Source organism: Heliangelus exortis, chromosome 8 (genome assembly GCF_036169615.1).
Source record: "Heliangelus exortis chromosome 8, bHelExo1.hap1, whole genome shotgun sequence".
Lineage (NCBI taxonomy): Eukaryota > Metazoa > Chordata > Aves > Apodiformes > Trochilidae > Heliangelus > Heliangelus exortis.
The window spans coordinates 22,638,231-22,656,939 of record NC_092429.1 but is presented as its reverse complement, the minus strand read 5'-3'; the positions used below and the strand labels follow the sequence as shown (position 1 = coordinate 22,656,939).

At 38.4% G+C, this 18,709-nt stretch overlaps 1 protein-coding gene across 4 annotated transcripts in view; it reads right to left on the bottom strand.

The window, feature by feature from the left end:
* Window positions 1-18,709, bottom strand: part of DENND1B (DENN domain containing 1B) — a 167,310-nt gene that overhangs the window by 106,994 nt on the left and 41,607 nt on the right. For all 4 annotated transcript variants that reach the window (XM_071751047.1, XM_071751048.1, XM_071751050.1 and 1 more), the window contains one exon: window positions 7,426-7,475. In XM_071751047.1, coding sequence (XP_071607148.1) covers window positions 7,426-7,475 — 50 coding nt within the window. The remainder of the gene's footprint in view (window positions 1-7,425; window positions 7,476-18,709) is intronic.

Here is an 18,709-nt window from a genome sequence, read left to right as displayed (position 1 = left end):
AGATGGTCAAAGGGCAAGAAAAGTCATACATGCACATTACACTGCTTAACACGTGTGTGACAAAAGCTTAAAGATGAGTTAAGTGACACCACTACCCAGACTGCAGAGTCACCTTTTCTTTTCAGTTTGGTCTAATTCCTCCTGAACATCCAGTGTCGAGGCTGAAACAAAAGCCTGTGCTGAGCATACAAAGCATTACAAGATACCTTTAGTCCAATACAATCACTAGAAACCCCTGATAATTAACGGACTCGGTTTAGTTACGTAATTAAGCTCAACTCATAAAGATAAGCATTTTCCTTGCTTGTCTTCAATAGACTGGGGCAAGACAGTGTGCTCTTTGAACAGTAAATGCTGAATGCCTTTCACTCAGTCCATTTTTCAGGTTCTGCACAGCTAGCATGCTGCCCATGGGTTATGCCTGATACAACAGAGAGCCCTCAATAACAATGCATTACTGCTCCCCTGACAATGATGCCATTTTCAATTTCACATCTTTGCATTTTCCTCTTTATTCCTGAGAGCAGATCCCCACGGAAACCTGCAGAGTGGTTTCAGTATCCCTGGGCAGGCTGGGGCAGGGGGCTGTGGCTGATCAGTTGGCAGCACTGGTAAGGCACCATTTGCAGCTACCTTGGCTGCCTCTTGCTTGTAAGGAACTGGATGGAGGAACCACTGGAATCCCCTCCTCCATCAGACCCTCTCAACACTCCAATAGAACAGGTCGGCAGGGGTGGTGCCACACCACTTTTTTGAACACTGGAACAAATCCTCATTAGCATTTCCAAAGGGATCACTGGAGAGGACAGACACAAAGGGGCTGCATATTGCCCAAGTCTTGCATATCACGGTAAAGATAACATTAAGGATGAAAATGACTGAGGAACAGAAGGGGCTGAAGTCCATTCTGGCTGCTCAGCCGTGATGCCTCAGCCACACTTACTCCTTATGAAAGAAAGGAGACAGCCCTATAAAATGAGGGGCTGCATTGGGGGGCTTCAGGAGTTTCATTGACACCACCCTTTCCCCATTGGCTGTCCCAGCGCTGGATCCAGGACTGGTGATTTTCTGTTCCCTGTCTCTCTTAATTTAACTCTTAACTGTTCCCCTACTCCCTCACTTTCTCTTTCTCTTTCCTAAAATCATTAAGTAACCACAATTTTTTCCAGGTTGCACAGCTTTAACATCTATGTATTATGACTTTTGTGATCTAAATAATCAGCCTTTATGATTGTGCAGCATATATAATAACCATAGTATCAGCTTTAATACCTTCCATAGATCTTATGTTCAAATATAGACCTTGAGTGCCATTTCACCTTAATCTGATAAAAGGGTGTGGGATGGTTGGGTTTTCCTCTATCTGTCATAGTTTCATTACCCTATGGGGGAAACCCAGGCCTGGGAGGAGGATTGGATCCCGCCACACCCAGGCTCCTCTCTGAGAAGGAGTCTAGAAAGCAAGGGGGTCCAGTCCAAATCTTTCTGGGTTTCCTGATCCAGGACATGACACTGCTCCCACCTCTTCTTTGCTCTGCTGCATCCCACCATTAAGCCTGGAGCTTCCTACAGCCACAGCAGGATTTTTCTTACACCATAAGAACACTTGGCATGGTTACTGTGGGGTGTCTATGCACCACCTTAAGCCAAAGAGATCATCAATAACTCACAAAAATTAATTTTTATAATAGATGCCCATCTATGCAGGCACTGTGTTTAATGTACTGTGCACATGCATGCCAGGTATATGACTTCTCCATTACTGCTTGAAAACAATTCCTTAGCCCCAAAACCTGACACCAGTTTGGATCAGTTGCTTGAAGTTATTTGTGTCCTTCCTTCCCAGAACCTGAAGATGATATTGGAAAATACCCATACTGCAATTAAATATAAAAATGTCACTATACAAGAGCACTTTACAAATAAACTTTCAGTTCTGCTATTGCCCTGTGAAGCTATTGTGAGTTCAGGAAGAGGCAATTCTAATCCCATCTCACCATTCCAACTCAACATCTTCCCTTGTGGCTCATGCCTCTCCCTTTCATTCCACACTCAGGTTGCTCACAAATCTCACCTTTAGAGGCAGGGAGCAGCTCCTGGCTCTGCTACTGAACGACAGCAATGGTGCCTCTCAAATTTTCCTTAACATGAAAATCAACACAGGTAAACCACAATTATTACACACCAGAATTCCCTATACAAAGTTTTATCTAGACTTTCCAGTGCAGGACCACGTGGCAGAGTTTAAAAAGCTTTCTGCAAAGCCCTGTTCTGGTCAGCTATCTGAAGACAGCATGATCTACTCACTTGAGCAGGGCAAGCAGGCACAAATTGTTCTTAACCATCGCTCACCTCCTACTCACTCATTCCTTTGCCTTGCTTTTGACTGACTTTCAACTCCTGCCCTGCATATTTACATTTAATCTTAGTTTAACAACAATAAATCACTAATAGCTAAGAATGTGTGTAAATACTTATTAAGCCTGCTGACGACAATGGGCTCTTTCAAGGTTATTACAGTTCACTACAGGAATAAAAATAGTTTTGAAAATTTAAGTACCCACCTACACAATGCAGAAAAGGCTCTTCGTTACTCATGGAGTAAGTAAAGAGTCATTTTAAAGATTTTTGTTTACACTAAAGCTATTGTTCAGGCCTCATTTTAAGGCTGCCTTGAGAAAGATGATTAAATCTTTTCTTCGAACAAAACCCAGCATATCTAATCATTAAATTTATTCCTTGTTCTCAGTAATAATTGCTCTTCTTCCAAATCAATCTGTTCAGGACCTAGAGGTGTTTTAAAATGTTTTTGCTTAAAATTTGAAGAATTTTTAAAGGGTTTAGAATTGCAGAGATTTTTCAGAGTTTAAAAAAATGAAAGACTTTACTCATGGGAATACAGATTTTGATGACTTAATTTTAAAAGAAAACAAAGCTACTGGTATTAATTTTAAACTGTCAGATACACATACTTGACCAGTGTAACTAAAGTATACAGTCCTGATTAAAGTTTTGGCAGCTGCTACCTACACCTGAAAATTCCAAATGTATTTAATCTCCCCACCTGATGCTGAAAAGCAAACTCCACCAGCTTTTCAACCTGATTATCTCCAGACCAGAGAATAGATTAGAAACCCTTTCTTGAAGGACTTTGAAAAGCAGATGTTACAATAGTGGTTCAAGGTGAGGGAGACTGAGGAGACAGTAACCCTAGTTTGGGCCTTCAACTCACTGCTGTCCCCAAATCAGGGACTGTATTCAGGACTGTATTCTCCACCTCCAGGTCCAATGACCTATCTCACTTGAGCAATGTACAATGTAAAAAGCTACCACAAACAAGCAAATTCACAAAAATAAAATTAATAGTTAGCTTATAATTTGGTTTATGTTTCTGACACAACAGAAGCACTAAAAGAAACCACAAAAATGGGGGCATTTCAGTCACAACACAAGCCTGCTCCATCCAGGGGCCTTGGCCACCATACCTGGCCCAGGCTCTGTAGGAGCACGTGGCAGCTCCCTCAGTGTGCCCAGGTTTCCCCTCAGATGGCTCCACTTCTGTACACACATGGAAAACAAATAAGCCACAGTCAAAACCAAGTTACACTCTTCCATGGTGCACAGTTCATGCTGCAACCTGTTGTTAACAAGCCTTCTCTTACACATACATTTCATACTACATCCCATCAGACAATGAGATAAAGATGGAAAGAACTCAACTGCACCAAAGCAATGCTGGAAATTTCAGTGCACAACCCAGCTTGCAAACTAACCAGCATGAGTGAAGTGTAAGGGAAATACTATTGTTTAGTCATCTTCACCTGTACAGATTGAAATAGTTCCCAATTGTTTACTTTTCTTCCTCATCTGTTTACTTTAATGTGAACATTTTTGTGTAAGGTATCTTACAATTGCCTTTCAGAAGACCTGCAAATCTAATCACTTCCCCAGTCATTGCTTTGCATTTGTCTTGATTATAGCAGTGTTTCTGCACTCAGAATTTTACTAGAAATACCAACAGAAACAGCATTATCCAGAACAGGGTAGTGAAAGTGATGTCACTCCTGCCATCATTACTCATTGACCCTAATAGATAATGGGTTGAATTATAGGCATAGTAATTCCCATACCTGAGCAATATTCCACTGCTAATGAGAAATCCTCTACAGCATGAGCAGCAGAGCCACTTCTTACACTCCAGAATACAGCACAGAATACAGAATATTAGCACCCTTACACAGAACACAGCACTTCCCTGTGAGTGGGTGAGCAAAGAGCAGGAAACATGAGGTACACATTATGGGCAGTTTCCAATGTGTCTTAACTAAAAAGCCATGGGTGCTACATACTCTGCAAAATAAATGCATCCTGAAAGGAAAAAGACAGAGGAAGGCAAGGAGAGGAGGGAAATATTTATGGAAGAGACAATGAGAGAGATTCAAAGCACAGACACAATTGTGGAGTAGCTCAATGGAGGACTGAATCTGAAATGGGAGCAAAAGGAAGAAGAGACCTTGCATGCTCATTAGGTATCAGCCAGCTGAGTAGCTGATGGATCTAGAGACCAAGGTGTGGGCTCTCTGCAAAGTTACATGGGAGTTTTGGGTGGAAGAGTGAAAATATGGAAGACTATTGGAGTCTATGGAGACTATTGGAATATGCACATATTCACTAGACAAATGAAAAGTACATTTATGGCTAGACAAAAAGTGAAGAAAACCATGCAGAATTTCCATAAAGGATTCAAGGAATAAAAGAACAAAGTGCTGTTTCTGATGTATTAGTATCAGTTTAGCAAACATTAAAAAGAAAATTAAAATCACTACATTCTCAAATGTTAATTCTTCCTATTCCATAAAGAAATAAATATAGGAAGAAATTCTTCAACAGAAAAAAAAGAGAACTTCTTTGTAAACATCTACAAGCAAATCGTTAGAATGTAAAACAATTGTGCCATTTAGTAAGCTTAAAGTAATTTATTGGCACACAAAAAAAGACATAGGTTCTTGGAGCAAATTCTCAAGATCATCTATGATGCAATTCATTTCCTATACTTTCAAAACAAAATGTGAGCCTTAACCAGCAGTAATGAAATAATGTGCTTGCTTTCATTTAAAAATTACATATAAAACTCAAAGCTGAAGTCATGGTCAAAACATTACACCATTGTGTGTTTCTTTGGCTTGATTCTGTATCAATTTAATGTGTGCTACCTCTAAATTTTTAATCACCATTCACAGTATGTACTTTATAATTAGAATGATTAGTATACAGCTATTTATAACATCTGCATAGAAGATGAAGTATGTCTGGTGACATGAAGTTTTCTGTTAATAAATTGTCATTGAAGCTGCCTGTAAAATACTTGGGGGTATTAAATGTATGGTCTATCATTATCCTCTATAGGAGGAAAAACATACATATATTAAATATATATCTATACGCACATATTCACTAGACAAGTGAAAAGTACATTTATGGCTAGACAAAAATTTAAACACTTGTCACATCTTTAATTTCCACTGGAAAAAAGACATATAAAAAGGAGCTGAAACAGTGTTCTTCTCAATAGTTTATCAGTCTAAATTTAAAAACGAAATTAAAAGTGAGAAAGCAGAAAACTGCTTTCTTAAAAAAAAAAAAAAAAAAAAAGTGGTAATGTATCTACACTACAGAAAATCCCTAATGTGAGCAGTAGCTGGCACACAAACTGCACAGCCAGTGAGTTGTTCACACAAACAACTTGTCAGGTAATAACCACCTGCTTTCTTCAATGAGCTTCTAGAATTTCTGTCCTTTTCTCCACAACAGCTCCGTCCCTCCTCCTTGTCCACGCTTCCTTTATACTCTCGTGAGGTCTCATTGCCTTTCTCTCACACAACCCCCTAAAGCCCAGCTACACGAGAAGCTGGGAGTACAGACAAGTATGAGGCCAAGAGTCAAAAAAGGATGTCTGGAAGGGGGGCACAGAAGGGTATTAACAGACTAACAACAAACATCCCGGAAGATTTTCCTTCCTTTTTTCTTTATTTTATTTCCCCCTTCAGATAGTCAGCTAAAATACATACCCCGCTATGCCATAAATTCATTTATTCCCACAGTTTACTGACTGAACTCTCACACCTCATACACACAACTAAGCATATTCTGAATGGCTCAACAGAAATAGTTATTGCAAAACAAGGTATTTGAAATCATTATTTGCTGCCACCGATTATCTTCTTGCCACTGGATGGCAGCAACAGAACCTCACCTTTTTTCTGTTAATCACAAATTTTATTTCCATTATTCATCTTCATTACCAATTTTAAACAGAATTCTGTTCATACCTTAAGCACATTGAAGACTTCAGTGCTTGAAAGCCATCACTGACAGAGGTATTAGTTAAGTCATTAAAACAGCTTAAAAGACAGTGAGATTAACCAGCTCAAGCCCCAAACAACTTAATTAAATTCAACTATAAAAGACTAAATGAAGTTAGTTTACTTCAGGGAAGTTGCATTTATGAAGATCTTGATTTTGCAAGTGTGCTTTTCTGCAAGATTTCTTCCCTCTGTACACCCACTGCCTTTCACTCCAGACACAGCAGCTCCTTACATCTAACAGATATTTCTCATCTTTGAGTCTCCATCTACAACTGATGCCAATGTTGTTCTGAAACCAGCTCAGCCTGCACACTACCTAGGTGCAGCTTTCATTAATTATGCAAACCAAGCTTCTAATTCAAGCTTTGCTGATTTGCTCAATGAATTTTCCAGACTGAGGTAGCACATTCCAGACCAAGTTAGTACTTAACATTAATTATTTTTACAAAATTAAATAAATATTTTAATTAAATTGTTTTATATTGAGAATTTAAAGGACTAGCAGCATCACACAGAAGTCACAACCGATACCAGAAAGGTAAGAGCTAATTAATTTAAAATAATCATACTGATTCTTCTCTGAGAAAAATCAATTGCATATTTAGTTACTTACATGCCATTTGACTCTTAGTTTCTTTGAACTCAAACAACACATTCTCAGTACTGCTCAGTAAGTTTCTATATCCTGGTTCACTGTAGCATTTTTTTTTATGATGCTTGCTGTTTGAAGAAAACTATGTTATATCTTTATATTAAAACAGATGGTGTTTACAATTATAATGGACAAAACTGGAAACCAGAAATGTATCTTGACAGAGCTGATAGCTCTGTCTTGAAAGAGATACCCCTAAAATTCTGTTAAGATTGCATTTTTCTGCAATAATTTCCTACCAGTGATTTCATACTTATTTGAACACAAATGATAGGTTCTTTTCATCTTCAAGTGCAGGTTTAAGGAGTACAGTATGTTTACCTTTTCTTTAAATCTTTCCTTGCAACTATGCTAAATATAATCTTCTATGAAATATTTTTTAAAAGAAACTATAACTGTATCACATACCTTTCAATGTCAAAAGGAAAGCAGAACTTTGGAACGCTATTCAGTACTTCCTGTAAATAGAAGTAAAAGAAATAAAGTTAGGATTTTGAAAAGGCTTTTTCCTGTATTTGCTAGCAACTGCCCTATAGCTCACTTTTACCAAAAAAAAACCAAAAAAAAACCCAAAACACTCATAACAAATAATAAATTCAAGGAATATGTGATTGCAAAAGATACAGCGCACGTTCCTGGACTGAAATAATTGATTATTAAAAAGGAATTAAGTTTGTGCTTTGGCAGATTGCAAAGACAATGCCATAGACACCCCAGGAGGGAAAGGCCTGGCCTGAAGGGTATTAACACCCTTCACATCCCCGCTGGGATTCCCTTCAACAAGGCCATATGGATTTTACAAGAAGCACCACACCATATGGGTAAGCCACGTCTGCTGCTACTTGTACCACAGACTAGCCACAGGGACTTCTGACAGATCCTGGCTCAAAAATACAAATGTTGTTTCAATTAAAATGCAGGCAGAGAAAAGGGAATGAAGTTGGCAGCAGAATGAATTACAGAGAGGTATAACAACTCTATACATGTTCCATAGTCAAATGCTGAAAATGATGGAAATCGTCTGCTGGTCCAAAGGAGAAATTTATATGATTAACTCTTTGGGTTTCACAAGCCAGCCTCACTATTAATAAAGGGAAAGGGGGATGGGTGGGGTGGGGGCAAGGGAGCAGAACCTACTAAATCAACATTCCTACTATAAATATGAAAGCATAATGTCACTCTTTCATGCAGAATTTTATTTAAGAAGCTGTTTAGTGGCAAATAAAACGTGTTAATTAAAATATAAAAATGCTCTCAAGCTGGTCAACGTATCTCTTAAAAAAAAAAAAAAAAAAAAAAAGGAAATTAATTGCTAGATCAGTTAGCAGCAAATATTAAACAACGACCTTACAAAATCCCAGAAAAACAGGCTTTATTTCTCTGCTTCCAAGTAGAAAAAGAAACCCTCTGTGAAATGCTTCAGCTAAGAGACAGTCGATGTCAATGCAGTTTGTCAGAAAGCTACAGAATTCCCTTTCTGTGGCTGACCAACAGAGACAGACATACTACTGTATACACAAGTTATCCCACAAGGTGTGGGGTTGTAGAGAAATGTGTATTGATTGAAAATTTCTAGAGCTGCACATGGGGGTTTAAGAACTTGATCGAAGATGTTAACACTCTCCAGCCTGAACTCTCGGTTTATTGCATGTTGAACAGTCAACTCCCATTAGGGAAAATAATGAATTTAAATTCCTACACACCACAATGACTATTTACTTCAAGCATTTGCCTGGCTCAGTGGATAGTGTAAAACATAAAGAATCCATGCAAGTTAATCAGCAAGGGACAAATATTCAGGAAAATGATACCTCGGAATACAACATGAGTATGTGAGTTGCAACATTTTAAAGTTATATGATGTGTCCCTGTAATTCATCAGACAGTACAAAATAGAAAAGTGTTTTTTTCTAGAATTTCTAAACCAAACAAGAGAGTTCAAGAAAACTTTGGAACTTTTACTTTGCCAGCACAGACAAAGGAGGATATGAAAGCCATTTATTGTGTTTTGAGAAAGATTATTTATGAAAGTTAATTATGAACAATCACATTACATATTCTCTAAAGGAAACTGCACAAGCACTACCCTGAGTGCTTTGAGTGGTCAGTGTAGAAGCATGAGGAGCAAAATACAAACATAGCATGTACATATTTTAATTTCTGTAGGCACTTGGTGCTGGTAGAAGTAATAATAGACTGACAAAAAAAATACCAGAACAAGATAACCAAAACTTTTACCTCAGAAATTTCCTAAATATTTCCAAATGGTTTCTTACTTCAGGCTCATAAAGCTCATTCTTCACATTCCAAAGAAACAGCATTTTATATTCTATTTAAATTGTCTTTCCAAATCTGCACCTATTCTCACACTATAGGAAGTAATTTTCTCCTTATTTCTGAGGATTTTAATTGCTGGCTGGTGATCTTAGCAGCGACACAGAACTGGGTATGGAAATGTATTCATTTATGTTCCCCATTGTATCCTCTCAGAATAAATTATCGCACAAGAAAAAACAAACAAAAACAAAAAAACCCCACCAAAGGTATTAGCTCAATATTTTGACTAAACAACTGAAAATTATGGGTATGTTTTGCAGCATTTTCCAGGCTGAGCTGCAGGCCAGCATTTCCCCTGCTCTGCCCCGTCCCCCGCAGCCAGCACACGTGCACACAACTTCTGCAGAGCAGCCTCAGCTCGCTTCCCAACTGGCAGGAGCATCCCTCAGGGGACAAGTCTTTAAACCTCCACAGTCTTTAAAATTCAACCAGCCAGCAGGTCTATAGAGTGGTGTATAAACAGTATAGACAAAAAAAAAAAAAAAAAAAAAAAAAACAAAAAAAAAAAAACACCACCAAAAAAAAAAAACCCAACCCTCTCTCAGCTTATGTCAGTGACAAAGCAGCTCAGCAGTTGACTGCTGCTCCCCTGACAGCGTAAGCTGGGTTTACACAGATCAATAGATGGAAGTCCTACCTAGCTTCCAGGGCTCAGTTTTCTCCCTTAATTACAGGTGCTATTCAGATTTTTAAAACAGAAGAAAACAAGATACCCCCAGATGCTCCTAGACAGATTTAAAATGCAAATGACAGCATATACACATTCAAATACACAGCCACTATTCATGAACAATTATACTTGGTACTTTCAGTAGCCTCTCTATTGAGGAACACTAAGCTCTGTCTCCTAAGGGGTCATCATTTTCAAAGATCTATAACTCAGCCAAGACTTCCTCCTGAATCAACATACACATTCTCAGAAAAATTATAATGCATTTATTGTCTTTTCATAGCTTCAAAAATGTGCTTTCAAATAGCAAATAAACATCTACACTTATATACACAATAGAGGTTAATTGCTAAGTTTATGGATAATTACTTTATTCCATATTAAAGCTCCAAAAGAAAGTAGAAAATCATAAAATTAACATAATGTGAATAAGAGTACGCTACTTCCCCCGCAGAAAGCTGGAACAAAAATGGAAATGGTAATTAAGAAAGTATTTTCTTTATGCCTACAACATAGCAGCAGAAACTTGCAATCTCACATGCTCATGCTCCAGTGGTTTTATTTATTCACTGTCATCTCTTGCACTACACCACTCCAGCCTGACCTGGTCATGCTCACTGACTCTACATGGAGATATTATATAGAAGCCTAAAAAACAAGTAATATTTATTATTCCTTACTTGTTTTGATACCCGTACAACTTATTATGTTTATCATCATTTTATAAAGCCACTTAAAAGGTGCTAGAAAATGTTTTTGAACTCACAGATACCAGTTTTCTGGAAAAAAGCTCCTGATAAGAGCTAGATTTTGAGTTAAGTGAAATTACTGCTTAATCATTTTGGTTAGATTCAAGATGTACACCATTTCCTTATTAACCAGAAAGGATAGGATTTATTTTTTTTAATAATACCACAGTCAATTGATCCAAGCACATGAAATCTTCATGGCTGTTCAGTGTGCATTGTAGTGCACAGTGGCTTGGCAGGATACTCATGTCTTTTTCCACAAGGACAAGAAATGCTGCAGGTCACTAGCTGGAAGAAAATACAGGAGCTGCTTTCTATGGGAAAACTCACTTCTCCTTCAAAACTTACTTTCTTCCTGCTCCAAGTTTCTTTCCCTACTAACCTCTTTAAAGTCCTTTCTTGAGAACACCTAACTGCAGGTTCGTATCAGTCTTCCCTACTCAAATCTCCATCTCCAATTCCAACATCTGCTTCATTCTTAACCCAACTTGCTCTCTGGTCTTTTCTTGAAGGGGACTCTTATTTCACCATTCCTTACCTCAGCCTGTGCCAGTCAAAACATACAAACAAGAGAAATACTTGAGATTTAAGACTGTCATGACAGGTATTTCTGACTCAAACCCTTCACTTCAGTGGAAATATTTAAATGCCTGAACTTAAGCAGTTTAAGGTTTATTCTTAAATCAAAGCCAGGCTGCTTAACATCCTGCATTACTGAGACCATTATTATTATGGCTCCACAGAGGTGAAATTCTAATGCTGCCACTTAAACAGTGGATGAAAAGGCAAGCTCTGTCCTCACCACTGACTTTTCCTTCCTCTGAAGCCACGCACACTCACAGCAGGGACCATGCAAAGCCAGCAGCATCAGTTAGATTGCAGACACTTAGCTCTTACCTGTGCTTAAAATCACAAAATTGTAGTTACAAGAAAGGTCCATATGGTTTGAATAAGGGAAATCCAAAGGTCTAAATTATGAAAGTCATTCACAAGCCTCCATAACTATTTTTAACCTCTATATGCCTCTCTCCCAAGTGCATCATTCAGTGATTATCTATTAGGTCTGTACATGGCTTTTTCTACTGTTTTTTTTAAAACCCTTTTTTAAACATGGGAGATCTCAATATTTAAATATTTTAGTTATAATTTCCATATTTGTTAAATAAAGTGTACATATAAGTTAGAATTTTCAGAAGTTTGGGGATACTCATGAAGAAAGAGTATCGTTACGTTTTCCCAACTTTTATGAATCCTTCGAAACAAAAGTTTTCCAGACTTAGCAAAGAGTCCCACATTGTACACTGGAAAGAAAGTCATATTTATGGGGTATTCCCATGATAGTCATGTGTAACACCATGGGGTGAACAGAGCCATGATGCAGAACAGTGAGAGTAATACAACTGTGCAACACAGGAGTGTCAGTGCTGTGGGGGGGGCAAAACACAGACCCACAGATGTGCCCTCTAAGCTCTGCCTGTTTTACTTCTGTCCCCAGAAGATAAAAAGAAAATCTAGGTAATAGTAGCTCCCTCAGAATACAACTGCTCTTTTCATCTCACAATTTTCAGAGTAAATTGTGGATAGTGATGGGTTTTCTGACACCTAACTCTATATCAATACAGTTGGCACATACGAGTTCATACATCCCTGACAAACACCTGAAGGGGAAGATTATTCTGAACAGAAGCAGAAGTTGCCACTAATGGATTTAAGAAAGTTTAAAACTTTCTAAGCTTTCTCTAAGCTGAGCTATGTGCACATTTCTACAACTGTAGACTGCTTTGACACACACAACACAAATTCAATTCCACTGCTGAGAACAATTTTTGATCCTCATTTAGTTGGTTTCCATGTAAACTACAACTGGAGAGGCCCTGCAGCATATGACTGACATTCAGAAGAATCAGGCTACTCATAATGCTTCAACACCAAGACTTTTAGAAAAACACTCTCTAAAAAGTGACGTTTTCATCTTTCTAAAGCTTATTCAGAGAAATTTTTGTTGTCTGAAATGAACGAGGAGCTGAATATCCACAAATGAGGACATCATTTACAGACTTCCAATCAGAGTTAATTTCTCTTGTTCCCGCTCCCTGTCTCTTCTCCACTTGGCCAGTTCTCAGTTATGTGCCTCAGGGAAGGATGAAAAGAAGAGAAGTTTGGTTCACCTATCTGCTCCTGCCAGACAAACAGCTGAAGATTTTTGGTTGCTTAGTTTCACTGCTTTCTGTGCTATGCAGAGCAACAAGGCCACTGTTAAATCACGAAGATAAAGTTGCAGGACTGTAAGATTCTAGATCCAATTGGTAACCATTCACCAGTGGTGTTCCCCAGGGCTCAGTTTTGGGGCCAGAACTGTTCAATCTCTTCATTAATGATCTAGATGAAAGGAGTAAGGGCTTCCTCATCAAATTTACAAACGAGACCAAGTTGGATGGGAGTGTTGATCTGCTCAAGGGTAAGGCGGCTCTGCACAGGGACATGGACAGGATGGACCAGTAGGCCAAGGCCAATAAAATGAGGTTTAACAGGGCCAAGTGTCAGGTCCTGCACTTTGGTCAAAACAACCCCATGAAATATTCCAGGCTTGGAGAGGAGTGGCTGGAAAGCTGCCAAGCAGAAAAGAACCTGGGGGTGTTGGTTGATACCCAGCTGAATATGAGCCAGCAGTGTTCTCAGGTGTTCTCAAGAAGGCTGTATCAGGAGTAGTGTGGCCAGCAAGAGAAGGGAAGTGACTGTGCCCCTGTGCTCAGCACTGGTGAGACCACACCTTGAGTCCTGTGTTCAGTTCTGAGCTCTTAACTACAAGAGAAACATTTTGCTGCTGGAGTGAGCTCAGAGAAGGACAAAAGCTGGTGAAGGGTCTGGAGAACAAGCCCTGTGAGGAGAGACTGGGGAAACTGGGAATGTTTAGTTTGGAAAGAGAAGGCTGAGAGCCTTATTGCTCTCTACAACTACCTGGAAAGGAGGTTGTAAGGATGTGGATGCTGACCTCTTCCCTCAAGTGAATAATGATGAGTAGAGGAAATGGGCTGAAGTTGCACCAGGGAAGGTTTAGACTAGATCTGAGGAACAAATTCCTTACTGAGAGAGCAATTAGACATTGGAATGGCTCCACAGGGAGGTGGAGGAGTCACCATCCCTGGAGGTATTAAAAAACCTCTAAACAAGGGACTTCAGGACACGTTCTAGTGGGTGATACAGATATTGATGTATGTATTTTATTCAGGGGGAATGTTTACAGCTGGATGCAGTGATCTTAGTGGTCTTTTCCAACCGTGATTCTGTGTTTCTGTAAACAACAAGGTAACAAACTTGAGACCTTAGAGAAGCAAAGTCAGGTAAACAAGTAGCTGTCATAGAGGTGGCAGTGGAGATCTAATGGTTAGCTGCTACTGAACTTAGAGAACTAACAGTAAATTAAAAATACAAGAAAGAAAATTAAAGAGTACAACTCTGACATGTTATCTACCAGTGGGGCAGACTTCAGCTGGCAGCACACACTACAGAACCCTCTTGCCCTGTACAGCAGACTAGGGTTGGCTTCCCAGGCAGGACACACAAATCTGCTGCTCCTGGAATATCTTACAAAGGCACCTTCCAAGGAGAAAAGAACAAATGTATCCATTAACCCTGAATACTTTAAAAACCACTGTTAATCTCACTAACCTGCAAGACTGAAGAACAAAGCTGCTTAAACAACCACAGAGTGCTTAAACAACCACAACCAATAACTCAGAAATTTTTAGTTAGCTATAAAATGTTATATCCTCTGTTTGTATAATTGTTCCTGAATCTCATTGTGTAAACAGTTAAAAATGAAGCATTTTTCAGGCACAGTTGTGTCCAGCATAGCATACAGTGACCCAAATTCACCTTAAAATAACAAGCTCAGCTACAAATAGCAGAACAGTTAAAACAATATGAAGTTCAGGGCAGGTTAATTTAGCTGCTAAAAAACCCTCTCAGCTTTCCAGAACTGTTAACAACTGACAAATCTCTTCTTCCCAAAGAAAGTTCCTGTTAGAATTAAACACAGACTGAAATGTTACCATCTACCCCCCTTACTGGTAAGGCAAACAAAACCAAAAGAAATAATACTTCATCATACAGCTCTAGCAAGCACATAATATTTCTATCCCATGCACTAATAAACACTTTCCCTCACTTCCCTGACTCATGTCAGAGAGACCATTATTCCCCAGGGGATATCAAAGAGCTGGGAAAAACAAGAAGTATGCTCTTCCGTCTCCACTTCTGAGACTGTGTGAGCAATATTTAACTCTTAAGATAGTAGAGTATTATATTCAAGAGCTCATCACATTTTGTACAAAAAAAAAAAAAAAAAAAATAGACCAGAGATGAATGACACACACACATTCTTCTATCATCATGCAGTAGGGAAAAAGTGACTTTTTATTAATACACACTTTCCATGACAGCATCTCTAACAGTATCTAGAAACTCAGAGACATTATCTTTAACTAGAGGTAAGGTAAAAATCACTTCCAAAATCCAGGTATTTGAAGGCCATGTTAAAATCCACATGTCATCCTGCATAGCTAAGGCAGCAGCAATTTTTGTTTCACTCAAGACTTACTAAGATTTTCCACTGCTTACAACACCAGTTAAGACACATCTTTGGCAGCAGCACTGGGAACCTCCTGCACATGCAGCTCAGATGCTGTTTTTTCAGTGTTGAGAAAATAACCAGTATAAAATAAAACATATTAAAATTTGTTCTTATTTATCTTCTACCTGCTAATTTTTTTCATTCCACCTCTGAATAGCGATAGCTCAAGAGAGGAAGGAGACTATTTGCAACATATCCAACTCTGCCTACTCAGTATATTGCTTTAAAGTGAAGTTTGCAGCCTCAGAAATGTTTACAAAATAGTATAAAGGACAATTACAAGTACAGGATAATTGACACTCAGGTCAAAAGGCTCCCATTTGCAAGATTTTCTTCTCAATCAAAGAAATAAGTTTTTATAAGGAAAATTAACAATAAAAGTATTCTAAAAATTACAAATAAATTAATTTCCATAAAAATAAAATATACTTTAAAAAGTCATAAAAATTCAAGCATGGCAAACTCTTCTTGATGACACTTGGTATATGTCAGATTCGTTTCAACTCCAAGCATATTTTGCTGGAAATACATTCTAATTTTTTTTTCCTCCATATATTCCAGTATTTCACCAGAGAATTCAAATTATGCACAGTACTAATTATAAAAGAAAAACAAAAACAACCAAATACAATTTTAATGGAATTATCCAGGGCAGAAGATTAATAACACACAGAAGCCCTGCAAACAGAACTACAAGAAAAGGAGAACACTGGTTTTGAGGCAGAACAGAGAAACTACTTAAAATAAATTTCATAAATTAGATAATAGTTTCCACCCATACACAGCACAATGTTATCTTTTCAATACAGGTCATCAGAGGTTTGATGTACAACCAACAAACTTTTTCATGAATTTCTGAAGTTCTTCAAAGCCTCCTCTTAGTGTCATCTGCAAAAAGTCTGCATTTTTCCATAAAACATTATTTCACAGGCTGACAGGTGAAAAACAAACAAAGAAAAAACTCCACCCTCATCAAAATCCTACTCCATGCTTTACGACTCCCACAGTTTTCTAACCATTATGCTTTCACCTGGCATATTTCAGAAGCAAGCAAACAAACATTATGACTACAAAGCAGTCTGAGAATGACACATGAAATTGTTCCTTTTTCTAAACTAGATCCTAAGTATAAATAACTACAGCGTTAGTTACCTAAAGAATAGCCTTGAAAAAGAGTGTTAACAGTAGGATTGCCTAGAAAGCTTCTACTTAAGAACTGATCTGCCCAGTAAAAAATACCCAGTACTGAGGTAACCAGAGGTCAGTACAAGACCTGCAGATTGCTTATATGCAAGAATTGTCCTGTTCAGGCTGGGGAGTGAAACTGTGTCTTATGCCAGGTGATGTGCTTCAAGAATCAAAACTGTCCATGGATTTTTTCATAAAATGGCTGCACACCATATGCCATGAAGAAATCCTGATTTTGCTGGCAACGCAGAAACATAAGAGTAGTTAATAAATAACCTGTCACATAAGTTACTAAACTAATCAGGTATCACTCCCAGAGAAAATATCTGCAGTAGGGAGTGGCTTATGCAGCTAAATAAGGTGAGACAGTGAAAAAAGGTAAACCCTTGACTGGGCTTATCCACCCCAAAACGTTCAGGGGAATTCAGGGGCCCACATTAGGTTGCCAAGGGCAGTGAAACCCATCGCAGGAGTGGGCTGAGTGTCTTGACTTATAAGAATCTAAAGCCAAAAGAAAAGGAACTGGGAAAGGAAATCAGCTCTTAAGGGACCTGCTAGGATTAATGTTTCATAATTACCACTAGTGATATTTGTATAAAGGAAACCATTATTTCTTGTTTCACTACATCTAAGCCTCAGATATTATCAAGTGTTGAAAAATCATAGAATTATCATGGTTGGAAAGGACCCTCAAGATCATCTAGTCCAAAATGGAAGAGATAAAACAATTGCAAGAACAAAGAGGGACAGGGAAGAAAGAAATGAGCTTAATTTAAAGTACTGACATCTCGTGTTACCAGATGAAGACTAAGTATAACAAAAAAATAAAAGGCAACAGACATACAATTAGACCTATTTTTTTCCCAAGGAGATACACAATGTAAATTCACTTCACCTATGGCTAAGTCTGTCAAGACCTTCTGGCTCCCTGACAGCTCATCATTGCTACAGATGACTCTGCAACAATTTCAGGTTAGTGTTTGTGCATGTGAACATCCATCAGCCACTTCAGCACCGAGTCAGCTTACTTTAGACCTCCAATATAGTACAAGCCAACTTGGAACAGCTAAGAGCTAGTCAGACAGCACTAGCAGCTACAGGCAGCTACAGCCAGGAATATTTTTGGCAGCTCCACTTTGATGCAGAAGAATGAAATTGCCCATGTTCAGGGAAGACATAAATCTAACCCAAGTATCCACCATACTTACTGAAATTAATAAAAAGTCTGTTTCTACTGCAGGATTTCTCTGTAAATTGGAAGAGGTCTTCCTATTCCCAAATTTTGTTTAAAATTCACAAACTGATGCACTAAGTCTGTGCTGAGCCAGTACAATTTCTCTAAGAGTGGCCAGTAGCCTCTAGTGAAGGACACAGGACAGAGGTTAAGTATCCACTATAGCCTCAGAGACAAGTTATTCCTCAGATTTGGATCTTTTGTTACTGATTGTACTTTTATGAATTATTGCAGACAGAAACAGACTCACCCAAAAAAGAGAAACTTGATGCAACTGCTTAGGGAAGAAGCAAAGAGAGTCTCCCAGCCAAGTAGTTTACAATGCCTTGAAAGCTTACACAGAAGTAATGAGAACCAGAAATAATTATATTCTGATAGAGTAATGTATTTCCCTTCCTGATCACCTGTCTGGAGCTGCCTGAGCAAGACTCAAGAACCAAACAAAAGGTTCAGCAATCGAGTACCAAATATAAAAAGAGACTTAGTGAGTCTGGATGTTCCTCAAAGAGCAGCAGTAAGTTTGAGACACGAGTAATACTGAAAGTAAAACAGGCAACATATCTAAGACTAAAGTGGATGTAAAGCAAGTAGATGAGAAAGAAGAATGTCACACAGAATAAGGAATTAGGCGACATTAGACTGGAATATTCTGAGGGCAGTTGAGGTCAATCAACAACAACATCACACACGACAATTTGGCAGTCTTTTTGGAAGACGTTCCAAATCATTGTCATCACTGGTTCACCCATCAGTTATTTTTTTTTTTTCCTTTGGCACATTGCTGAAGGCTGTAGGAATAAGCCAAATCATAAAACAGTTATTTTTGATAGACTGATACAGAATATTTGAAGGACAGTCAAATATTAATACTGTACTTATTT